Genomic DNA, 12,777 nt, shown 5'->3' on the forward strand with positions numbered 1-12,777 from the left:
CACTGTTCTGCCTGGCTCATGGCTTCCTTCAGGTGCACATCTGTTGTCCCCCACCGTGATCCTAGAGCAAAGCTGCCGGACTCAAGGCCCTCCGCTGCCAGGCCGTGTGCCAGTGCTGTGCCAGGGTGACAAACTCATTACTGAAGGCTGTCGTCCCATTGGTACAGCAGGGAGGGTGGTGAGGAGAGATGAGTGTCCATGCTGAGGGCTCCAGCCAGCCAGCAGAGCAGGACTCACAGCCATATGCACCCGCAGTAGGGCTGCTGCGCCTCCCATCCCCAGAAGCTTAAGCAGTCTCTAACTGCGTCAGGGGCAGAGTCACTGTCCTGTGGAGTCTCCAGAAACACTTGGGATTGGTGCTGGGTTTTGTGCTGTTTGAGGGTGGGCCGGTCAGAAGAGGATGCTGGGCATGCCTCAGTCCTTGTAGGGCTGCTGTTTGGAAATGAGCATAGTCCCCACCTCAGGAGCCCAAAACGACCCCCTAACCTCTGCCCTCTCCCTTAGTGAGGCTTGTCATGTTGGCTGTGCACCATGTCTTTGGTAGCCTCCCTCTCCCTGAGCGTTGGTTTTCCAATCTCTAAAAGAGAAAGGGACAGGTTAGGTAATCCCCGAGAGGCCTTGCCACTGGAAGGAAAGTCTGTGGCAGGCACAGCAATTCAGATGTTCGGCTGAAATCTCCCTGGGAGCATCTATTCTTACACACAGGAAATAATCCAAGAGTATTACAAGATGTCTGAAAGGAAACACTAAGTTTGTGTGGTCAGGGCCCTGTTTCCAAGTAGGAGAAGAACTGTAGGGTCAGACTCAAAGGCTTTTATTGATTTATTTATCTCGCCCACTGTGCTAGGCTTTGTGCAAGGTACAGGTCTGCGGTGGTCGATAGCACTTCATCTGCTCTCACAGGACACACATGGGGGCACAGGCATTTGAGAACATGATTAGAAAAGGCCTGGTAGGGGAAGGGCTACCTGAGGCTGAAGGTACCCAAGACAGTCAGTGAGAGAGTGGGGATGAGCCTTCCAGATAGAGAAGACGAGACCTGCCCAGCTGGACAGTTGACATGTTCACCGCAGGTGGCCAGAGGCCGTAGTCACCACCCTGACTTTAACTCTGGGGACACTGAGATGCAGAAGGCCAGGGTAACGTGCCAAAGGAACACAAGAAGGGGAGCTGGATTGTGTCCATAGAGTCTTGTTGCTAAGCCAGGCTTCGCTGCCCACTAGGAGTGAGAAACAGGACCCATCCATTAGCAAGTATGCCTCAGCATGAAAAACAAGAACAGCTAGTTTCCTGCCCTGACTCTCTGCTGTCTCTTTCTGTGGCCCTCTGTGGTAAAGAACTGCTCTGAGACTGAAGTGACACCGTATGTCCTCACTCATTTGGGGTCTGGTTCAAAGGCTCACAGTCAAGGGCCTGGGAATCCTGAGATTGCCTTCCCAGCTGAGAGCCATTACACAGATTGATAACATCTTCCCTGGCCTCTTTCCCATCCAGGGTTAAGGTAACCGCTGTGTGAGCTGCTAGTGCGCTCGGCACACTGGGGTCTTCTCACAGAAGCCTGTTCAGGGTCAGCTATAAAAACATAAAGTCCAGTCTCAGGCCTTGCTTCTGTCCAGCAGTCAAACAAGTCAGATTATGAAAATTGGCAAGTATTTTTTAGATGGAGACTTACCTTCTGAAAAAATGGGAGGGAAAGAGCATATGTTTCCTATGAACTTCCTAGAACTATGTTTTCTATGTGAGATATTTTAAGTGTAACTGAATTTCATAAATATGACAACATTTGGCAACACTCAAGCATGTTTTTGTTCTGTTGTCTGTGGCAGCAAAGTAATATATTCCATATCTTTTTGTTTCCCCAGAAACTTCTAGAACTCAACAACCTTCATTCTCTCATGTCTGTGGTATCAGCATTACAAAGTGCTCCCATCTTCAGGCTGACAAAAACCTGGGCTGTAAGTTAATGTCCCTCAGTCTGACCTTTTGATTTTGGCCATCCTGCACTTGCCGAGTGTCTACGTGGCTTAAGCCCTGGGCTTCTCTCACTGAGTGTGTGCTTTGTTAAAGACAGTCACTGGGAGCTAAGGAGATTCTCTGGGCATCCCCACAGCCTCAGGGACCCCAGCCCCACTTGGGTTCCAGGGATTGGGGAGGGTGCTAGTGTGGCTGGGTTTGGAAACCCTCAACAGTTCTTCCTGGACCTGTCAACATCATCTGTGCTGACTTGGCTCAGCATGTGACTTCTGCCCTTGGCTTGGCCAGTTTTTGGTCTCTGGCAGGCTCAAAATTGCCCTTGAGAAGGTTTGGGGATTGATGGCCTGCAGCTGCCCTGGGTCACTGCCTTATAGCTCAGAGTTCTCTGAAGAGACCTGTGACCCTCATGTAGGAAAAAATGATTTCTTTCCTTTTGCTTCCTCTTTTTTTTTTTTTTTTTTGATCCTGAGGCCTTGGATAATTTCAGCTCAGAGGTGGAGTCTGATAGTTATATAATTGAGTCTGTAGGAAAGTTTTTCTGCTGTAAAAATACTTTAAAAATATCTCAGACCTCTATCCTCCTTAGCTGGCACAGTGCCTGACATGGGAGAAGTATTGCTATTTCCATAGCTCATTAGTGTTTACCTCCCAGCCTGCCTCTCTGAGAGAGTCCAGAATCTCTCACAGGGCCACAGCCCAGGCCTTTCAAGACCTGTTTATGGCCCCAGAACTGACAGAACTGTATGGAATTGCTAGACATGTTTCTTTGACTGGTTTCTGACTTTGTTTCTGCCAGTCTGGGGCTGGACTCTGTTTCCTACTTGACTAGCTCAGGGTCCTTTTAGATGCACAAGGATTGTGTTGTAGGCAATCGAAAATGAGCCTTGCAAGATACCTGGCTGGAGCAGAGTGCTGTGAGAAGTACCAGCCTGGAGTCTGGGAACCAGGTTTCCGTTCATAGGCCATTCAGAGCCTGGGCCTCCTTTCCCATCTCTGTTCTGGACAACTGACTTGGAGTAGTGGGTTTCTGACAGTGCTTTGTGGAGCCCCTTCCAGTTGTCTTAGGGACCATCCGGAGCTGCAGGAGAGGAGTGAAGGTGCCAACCAGATGACCCAGTCTCCACCACAGCAGCCCGTTTGCATCTGGGGTTTCTGGGTGAATTGCAGATGAGCCATGGTTTTGGAGGTCAAAGCAAATTTGGAAGCTACTGTCTCTGCAGTTGCTGCCAGCCCTGTGATCCTAAGGCCATCTCAGCAGTAAGGCTTTTTTCAGAAGGTTTTTGGAGATTTTTTTTTTAAAAAATGACTTTTCCATCATTGAGATGCTGTTACTCTTCTTGGGCTGCTGGGAGCCATGCAGACACCCAGAGGGCTGAGCTTCGAATCTTGTGTGCATTGACCTTCTTGTGGCAATGCTATGACTTGGGGGCGGGGGAGCTCCTTGGGGAGGTACAAATGAGTAATGATAGTAGCTGAGGTGATTTCCAAGGCCTGCAACAGGTAGGCAACAGAAAGTTGACCTACCTGGGGACAAGCCAGACTCTCAGTGAAGTGTTGTCAGTGTACCCAGAGGGGCTGTCTGCTGCTAGAGCTCCGTGGACAGTGTCAGGCCAGAGCAGCATTAGAACTGTGTGGTTTGTCAAGGGCGGCTCACTGGGCTGGGCCCTGCAGTTTTGGGTCTCTGCTGTAGTGAAAATGAACCCCCACACTTGGGGAGCCTGGACCAACCACTTACCCCGGAATGCTGTCTCTGCCACCTCGGGGTGTGTGGCTGACAGAATGTAAGGAACTGCAGTCCCATCCTACCAATGATCAGGAGACTTGGGGGCTGCAGTCATCTCTTTTCCTAAGAAACCATCCCACTTCGTCTAAGGGCTGGCAGCCGGGCTACTTCCCTGGCTGCAGAAGGCCACTTGCCAAGACAGAATGTGGGAAGACACAACATTCTAGGGAATAGAAATGTCGGGGGGAAGGGAGACAGCACCAGTGGGACACAGCCTGGTCCTGCTGGACCCTATCATCTGGTTGCCACTGTGTGGGTGCTTGTGATGGTGGATGGTGTGGTGACGTCAGGCCCACGCAGGTAGGACTGCATACTGCTTACAAAGTGTCTGACCCACTGCACGTGGCTGGGCCACTGAGCATGTTTTGCTTCTTGAGTGTTGTCCTTGAGAGTGCACTGAAACCCTGGGTATCTGGGAAGCCTGAAGGTAAGGCATCAGTGTCTAGGCATGGGAGGAAGCCTGCTGCCTGGCTGAACTGTGTGCTGCCTTGAGTTCTGGTTGGCCAGGCCATAGCAGGGCCAGGGAGCCTGTGAGCCTGTCCACAATAGGATCTAGATAAATGGTAGCTGAATCCATAAACGAGTCATGGCCAGCCTGGAAAATACAAGCAGTGACTGATTTATTCCAGAGGTGGGGCCACTTTGGAATACTGCCGCCTCCAATCTGTGAGGCCTAAGCAAGAAGCTGTCCCAGCCAACTCTGATTCCTGAGCACACAGGAAATCACCTTGTAGCCCTCAATCATTCTGCAGATCAAATACCTGTCGAATGTCTCCTCCAGGCCATGGCTCAGGCCTTGTGCTCATGGCTTTCATGTTGTCTGGGAAAGACACATCCCATTCTTAGAAACTAGCGTGTGCTTCCTGGCTGGCACAGAGTGAGCAAGGAACAGCGACACAGGAGTAGAGTCAGACGGTGGCGGGTGTAGATGGAGGGGGGTGGCAGCTTCTGCACACTCAGAGCAGTGCCCCAAATGAGGCCCTTTAGGCCAGGCTTGAATGATGAGAGCAGGAGCAACTGCAGATGGTGAAGGGACGGCGCTAGCTGGTGCCCAGGCTTACAGGTAGAACTTGGTGTTGTTCAGTGTGACCAGCTCAGCCTGGGAGAGAGGCTGAGTACCATTCTAAGTGTCAGAGGGCTTTGAACAGGACATGGACACAGTCTGTTTAGTGACTCTTGCTTTTTGGGTTCTTTAATCACTGCTACTAATGTGTAGAAAACAAATTAGGAGAAATGGAGACCAAGGGGGTGTGCAGAGAGATGGCTCAGCAGTTAAGAGCACCGGCTGATCTTCCAGAGGACCTGGGTTCAGTTCCAGCACCCACGTGACAGCTCGCAACTGTCTGTAGCTCCAATTCCAGGGGATCTGACACCTTCACAGATATACATACAGGCAAAAACATCAATGCACATAGAATAAAAATAAATAAATCTTTAAAGAAAGAAAGAAAGGAAGGAAGGAAGGAAGGAAGGAAGGAAGGAAGGAAGGAAGGAAGGAAGAAAGAAAGAAAGGGAGACCAGGACTAGAAACCAGGGGTCAGTGAGTGAGGGTGGAATCTGGAAATAAGTGTACAAGTGTGGCAGGGGGCTCAGAGGATAGAGCGATATACAAAGCATGTTCTGAGGAGAAGGCTCCAGGAGGTACTGTGGATAGGACGTTGAGGGGGGAGCGGTAGGAAGGGGCACCCCCAGGGTTAGCCTGAACAGCTGGGAAGCTGTCAAGATCTCCTTTACGACCAGAATGATCCTAGGAAGAGGCTGGCTTATTCCTGAGATATTTGGGCCATGGCATTTGTGAAGTGTCGGGGAGTCACCTATTAACATTCCATGTGCCACACGCATGTTCTGCTTGCCCTGTGCACATGTCCAGAGTGATTCTCTTTTTCCTACTGAATTGATCCAGAGTTTGACTCACTTGCAACAGCAAAGTGAAAGCTGAAGTCCTTGGCATGGAGGAGATCACCACTGCCAGGCAGGGGCAGGTCTGTAGGGTGTGACCTGGAAGGGCACCTTACAGGGTCACCGTGATTCTCGCTCTCCCATCTCCAGTGAGACAGGGTCACCGAGTGCTGCACTGCAGAGGACAGCTATTCCACCTAGACCTAAAGTGACGTGGCAGACACCTGAGGCCTGCAGATGTGTGCATGTGACACTCTTGTCCAGTCACTGCTGCTGCTCCCTGTGTCTTTAGGAGCACTATTGGCAACTCCCCTGTGACGTGGTAGAGGAGGCTGGGGGAAGACTGGGCTGCCAGGCTCAGATGGCTTTGACCCTGATCTAGAGGGAAGTTGAGCCGGGTGAGGCGGATGAGGAGGCCGGGAGGCCGGTCACTGCTCCTGTCACGGTGCAGGAGCCGACCTGGAACTGCTCTTAGACGTCGGCAGCGTCGGGAAGCTGACGTTGCCCTCATCTGCCCGATAGTGCTGCAGCCCTGGGCACTGCCCGTCCTCCACATCCTCCACAGCCGTTCTCCCCGGCTGAGCTGCCCTCCACTCTCTGACGCTGACTTACTTGGTTCTACAAGGTTCTGACCTCAGTCCTCACTTGCCGTTTCTTCCCTTGGGGAGCATACGCTTGGGGAGCTTCAGCTGTCCCGTGTCATCCAAGCCCGGGCCTCTCTCCTGAACCGCACACCCACTGCAGAGCCTGCTCCATTCGGCCCTCAGCCGGGTCCCCTTTGACCTCATACTCTCTGCATGTTTGAAGTCAGACAGTGACTCCAGGAAAGAGAGAGTGCCAGGACGCTCCCCTCACAACCGTGCTTTGACCTGTGGGCAGGTGGTAGCTGAGCTGATAAGGAGTGAGGCCTTCCTTCCCTGTCTCCTGCTACACCCTGTGAACGCAACAATGCCACATCAACTGTAGCCATGTTAACACAGCAGGAAGCAGAGCCGCGCCGCAAGCCAAGAAAGAGAAGTCAGCGTGGGCTAAAAATAAAAGCATGCTCTCAGAGCCTGAGCCGTGACCTGTTAAGATGATCCAGTGTGACTAGGTCTTTGTAGCTAGGGCCAGGACTTGAGGGGACAGTCCCAGCTTCGGGCCCCACCACAGGGGTGCTAGAAATAAGCTGCTTCAGCCATTTTGTCATGTTACTCCAACAGAAACTGCTCAGCAAGAGGGCCCAAAGTGAGGGAAGAGGCCTATGGCAGTTCTCATCCAGCCTGTACCTTGTGTGGCTATGCTTTGGGGTCTAAATGCATTCAGCTTGTAAGTGTGAGAGGACCCAGGCTACATAGAAGAAATGAGAGATCTGGGAACTGAGAAACTGGCCTCTTAAACCAGAAGCTGCACTCGGCTTCCCTCTTATGGTGAGGATTAAAGTAGATGATGTTCAGAATTGTGTCCAACACATAGCATGATTTTCAGCTCTTCTTGGCTCTTCTTAGATGGAATGCAGAAACCGACCCCTGAAGACAGACCCTTGTTTATGACCTGGACTGTCATGGACTTCCACCAGCCTCTTCTCTTGGTTTTACCAGTCCATTCTCACATCATGCTGGAGTGAGCCCCTACCCACCCCACCCCCACAGACACACAGTTATAGGGTTTGGACACATAGTTAAAGAGAGCTGTGGTTGTTCTCCTTGCCCGGCCCTGCTCCCTGCCCCTACCTTGCTTGGTCTGAGGTCCCACATCCCACTGCTTCTCCAAAGCAGGATGTTTGAACATGACTGCTGATACCACTCTTTCTTTTAGAGCTGCTGTGAGATGCTCACTTCAACACCTCCAGCATTATGGGAAGGATTACCAGCCAGTCTTTAACTGTTTGCATATCTTGTCCTCTATTTCAGTGATGCTTTTGAATAAAGGGAAAATTCTGTATTTGAATTAGAGGGTTGGTATGTGCTCATGGGTGATGCACCTGGGGTGTAGCTCATGGGCACTGAGTGTTTTACTGAGCACCAAGAATCTAAGAGAGGCCTTTGAAACACCAAATGGTTCCTCTTCTACTTCAAACCCACCCACCTCCTGATTTAAACCAGCCTTTGCCAGCTCATCATCTGTTTTTCCCAATAGCCCAGCCATTCAGAGCCCAAGTCATGTACACAAGAAATGCAGGAGCTGGCCAGAGAAGTTTCCTGTTAACACAGCTGCCATCAGCTCAGTCTTCCCTTTTCATTGGTATTTGCTGTTCATGGTTCTTAGCCTGTGATTGGTACCCTGTTTGCTGAAGTTGAGCTGAAGTAACTGAGAAGCAGAATCAGCTGTCAAAATGGTGGGCCATATGACCTAGTATGGCCATGACCATGGCCAAGTTAATACCAAACTTTGCCAAAAGTCAAATTTCCCTCCTTCCCCTACCTTTCTGTTCTTATCCAAAGCAATACTTGCTGTGTTTTAGCCAAACTGTTGTTCCCTTCAAACATCACTCAGTGCTCTTACCTTCAGGCCCTTTCCTTTGCCTTCTGTGGTGTCTCCTCAGAATGGCTTTGCGCCATACCTTGGAGCCCTCTTGAAGCGTTCTGTACCTTCCCTGCCTCTGCGGGCCCTTCTCAGTGCTCAGCCCCGATGAGCATGCAGAATACCTCCTCTCAGATCAGCTCTGGAGTCCAGGTTAGTCCTGGGCAAGTGTGTGTTAGGAGGTAGATCTGCCTCCCAGTTCTACATTGGAGTCTTTTGGGGGCTGTGAGTAGAGTAAAATAAATAATAAATGAAATAAGTGATGAAAATTGTCCCATGGAAGTATAAGTATACTGTATATGTACACATGCCTGTACGTGTATATATGTGTCCATACAACTGTTAAAGGGTTATTTTTAAAGATAAAAATCCTGATTCTTAGAAATACAAAATGAGTACTTGCCAAAGATTTGCTTTAACTCTGTATTAAAGAGGAAACAGTAAGATGTAGGAACTGTATCACAGAAGCCAGAGGACCACACATTCACAGCCCAGTTGGAAGTGATACAGTCATTTCCACGTGGATGTCAAATTAATCAAGATTTCCAGTGTGATTGTCAGTGGCATCCATGAGATAAAGCTTTCTTTCTGTGTACAGAAATTTATATGACCATTTTTATAAGTTAATCTCTATTTGTACTGGTTTTAAACAGCCTTAGGCAGAGGCCAACAGCCCCAATACCACTGAATTTCAAGGCCCAGCTTTCCCATAAATGCTGTTCATTGTGGCTGATGTGTGGCACTGGGGTGTGACTTGGCAGCCTTTTTGTTTTTCAGAAGTAGATACTAAATAGCCAGAGGTAAAAAAAAAAAAAAAAAAAAAGAAAAGAAAAGAAAAGAAAGTACTTTTTAAAAAAATACCCCAGTGTAGTTCCTTGCTGATTCCACACTGAGCTCCTGCGTCCACAGGCACTGAGCGGTCCTCCCACCCACAGGCGCTGAGCTCCTGTGTCCACAGGTGCTGAGCAGTTCTCCCATCCACAGATGATGAGCGGTCTTTCCGCTCCAGCCAGCAGCAGACGCTGGAATTGAAGTTGGATTTGGAGCCAGTTTTTGTTTGTTTTTTTGTTTTTTCCCAAGACAGGGTTTCTCTGTGTAGCCTTAGCTGTCCTAGAAGTAGACCAGGCTGGCCTCGAACTCACAGAGATCCACCTGCCTCTACCTCCTGAGTGCTGGGATTAAAGGCTTGTGCCACCAGTGCCGGCAATGGAACCAGTTTTAACGTATCTGGAGCAATAGGCTCTTTGTTCAAAATAGACTCATGTAGGAGGAAATGTTATTTTTTTTTCCCTCAAGGCAAAGGAACACAATACCAATGTCCTGATAAAATGGGATTGGAGGGATTTTCTTTCTCTCTCCGTGGAGTTAACCTCCAGATTGGAGCTACTTTTTCTAGACTGGGGAGGAGCTCTCGGGGAGTCTGCTAGGTGCTGCACTTGTGGCCCTGGGAGCATGAGGGAAAGAGTTTATGTCCAGAACATCTCTCCGAGGTCTGGGATCCTCCTGGCTTTGACTGTCTACCTTCTGAGTGTTATCCTTTGGAGCGGTCGCTGGGCAGTGTGAAAATGAGTAATTCAGGACTCCATTTTTACCTTGTAATTTGAGTTCATGTTGTGAATGTGGTCGGACTTGTCTCAGTGCTGATCATATGTAACCTGCTTCCTGCCTTTGCAGGAGAGGCTTCTGTTTTTAGCTTGTTTTGTTGACGTTTTTTTAAAATAGCTCTGGGATTTAGTCCCTGCCTTAAGTGTGACAGTTAGCTTTCTTTTGTTTTAACACACCAATTTCTAATTTTGACTATTAAGCTGTTCCCACCTCCCTGCTTTCCTAGCCTCTTGCATGGAATGTTAGCTCATTTATGCTGGGATTCTTGGTTTAATTATGAGTGATTTTAGCAGCACAGATTTTCCTTTCAATACAGTACTCTCCAAATAGCCGGTTCAGCTTCCTGTGATCTCACAAGTGTCTTATCAGAAATCCAAGGTCTTGGCTCTTGTTACCATTATCACCTGAGGATTATTGAATGCTTGGAAGTTTCTAACAGACCTGGTTTTCCCATCATCACTGTTATCTTTTCTCTCTACTCTTCAATGTAATTGCATTTTAGTTGTGTTCCTTCTGTGGGGAGGGGGCAGGGGGGCTGGGGAGGGAATTTGAGAGGAGAGCAAGCTCAGCCAGCACCACTCTGCCCTCACAGGATTCATTTGCCAAGTGAAACACCAAAGCACCCGCACAGTGAGTTGGAACGATGGCAAGTATGGATGATGCCCCAACACTTCTCCACTTGACTGTGTTTCAAAGTCACGGTCTTCCCTCTGCAGCAGATATTTGGCATTAGAGCTGTGACTTTGTAGCTTTCTTCCTTGACACTGATTTATATAGCCAATAAAATGAAAAATTACTTTTAAATGCCCGCATGTTATTTTTCACTGATTCCATACTGAGCTCCCGAGTCCTCTGCCTGTCCTAGGCTGTGAGCTTCTTCTTAACCTCCTTTCTTTACCTTGTTTCCTGAGCACAAATGGCTGCAGTGTAGGCCTGACTCTTGGGTAAGCATCTGCTGGATATCCTTACATGTAGTTCTGATGGCCTTTTCCTGAGGCTTCTTATAAATGCTGAGATCTAAAGGGTTGCAGTTGCTAGTTCTACCTGTAATAAAAGTTTAAAACATGTGTAAGTAAGTGCTGCTGTTTTCTGAATAAGCAAACCCTATTTTTAAAGACCTAAATCTGAAAAGAATTTTTATCAGCATAATACATGCACATTAATTTAAAAAATCACCAAGTACTGAAAGGCTTATTGAAACCCCAATACCCCTGCTTCTCCACTCACTGCCCTTTCCACTCCCTCCTCCCTAGGGGCAACCCTTTCAGGTTGGTGGTTTCTTCTTGGAGTTCATGCCACAGTTCCACCCATGTGTGTTTGCTACAGTTTCTTGATCCACCTACTTTAGGTAGTGTATATACATATTAGCTTAGTTTTCTAGATCCTTCCTCCAAAAACCCATCACAGTAATTCAACCATTTTTGCTAAATGAGTATTCAGGGTCTTAATGACTAACATTGTGTGTACAGTCAGTAGGTAAACCAGGAGTACTCTGTGTTTTTTTGAATAGTTTACCTGGTCATTCCAATTCTATTCTTAAAAAGTTCCAGGACAGTGAGTTGGCTCAGCAGGTAAAAGTTACCTTACCAAAACAGCCATCTATTCCCTGGACTCATATGTAATCTTAACAGTTGTTTCTTTTTATTACAATACCATCCCTCATGCCACAGATGTGCTACCAGGCAGGTCTTCTTCTGGGCTGGTGTATGTGGACCAGTTAAGTTCTTAAGCTCATTGGATATCCCAGAATCCCTTTTATCGTCATTGAGTTAGGACCACTGACTCTTGTGTCCTGTGTCCTCTTTTATCTGTTCCAGTTCTTCATTTTAGTAAAGGAAATTCTTGGGTAGTTGTTAAATGCATCATGGTAAAACCTGCTGAATTTCTTCATCTTAAAGCAACTTATAAATTATTCTTGAGAAATCTGATCATTACCTGATTTCCTTTGTTGGCACAGAATGGAGCCATTGAGGGAAGTTAAAAAGATCCAACCTTTCCTAGTATGTGCATGTCCTCCAGGAAGGACAAGCTAGCTGGCTGAACACACAGCAGTATGACATACTGCTTATACAGGTATTGGGTAGGCTGGTAAACATGGGAGGGAACACAGGCAGTGACCCAGTTAGGACCAGAGAACTAGCGGTGTGGGCTGTTGGGGCCTGCATGGCTCAGCCCTGGTTTGAGTGAAGGCATCTGTTGTAGAATATTATTTTAAGATGTGTTACTTTTGTTTATGTTGCAGCTGTTTAACTTTGTGAAGCTGTGTTACTGTGCCTGTTTAAGATACCTGATGGTCTAATAGAGAACTGAACAGGCCAATAGCAAGGCAGGAGAAAGGATGGGTGGGGCTGACAGGCAGAGAGAATATATAGAAGGAGAAATCTGGGAGGAAAAAAAGTAGCCAGAGAAGGAGGAGGACTTCAGGGGCCAGACACCGAGCCACACAGTCACACAGCCACACAGCCATACAGCAAGCCATAGAGTAAGAGTAAGATTTAGAAAAGGAAGAGAACAGGAAAAGCCCAGAGGCAAAAGACAGATGGAATAATCTAAATTAAGAAAAGCTGTCTAGAAACAAGCTAAGCTAAGGCCAGGCATTTATAAGTAAGAAAAGCCTCTGTGTATTTATTTAGGAACTGGGTGGCAGGCCCCCTAAAAGAGCAAAAACAACCAACAACATTTTGGTGTACCAACATCGTGCTTGAATATCCCCAGGGCCTGAGAAAGCTGAAAAAGAAGGGGGGGGGGATATGACTCCTTTAAGAGTTTCAACTGGACAGTTTCTGTTGGTCAGTGAGCCCTTGAGCAGCTAGTACATTAAGTAGGAACAACTGAGTAAAAACAACTGCCACAGAATGCATCAGCATTCTGGAGCTCTAGGAAGGTTGAATGCAGTTCCTGGTCAGGCAAACCTTCAATTGGCCATGAATTTCATGCTTGGTTTTCATGACCCAAGAAACAGGTGGAGCCAGCTGAGAGCCATGTGTGGAGGATTCAGGTGTAGGTTAGCAGTT

At 48.1% G+C, this 12,777-nt stretch overlaps 1 protein-coding gene across 18 annotated transcripts in view; it reads left to right on the plus strand.

Moving 5' to 3' along the window:
• The window catches only part of Ralgps1 (Ral GEF with PH domain and SH3 binding motif 1), a 243,429-nt gene that overhangs the window by 97,076 nt on the left and 133,576 nt on the right, over positions 1-12,777 (plus strand). For 17 of the 18 annotated variants that reach the window (XM_028884775.2, XM_037204526.1, XM_028884779.2 and 14 more), the window contains one exon: positions 1,863-1,955. The exons of the other annotated variant lie outside the window; for it this stretch is intronic. In XM_028884775.2, the coding sequence (XP_028740608.1) occupies positions 1,863-1,955 (93 nt within the window). The remainder of the gene's footprint in view (positions 1-1,862; positions 1,956-12,777) is intronic. 18 annotated transcript variants of the gene reach the window in all.

This window comes from Peromyscus leucopus, chromosome 4, assembly GCF_004664715.2.
Source record: "Peromyscus leucopus breed LL Stock chromosome 4, UCI_PerLeu_2.1, whole genome shotgun sequence".
Lineage (NCBI taxonomy): Eukaryota > Metazoa > Chordata > Mammalia > Rodentia > Cricetidae > Peromyscus > Peromyscus leucopus.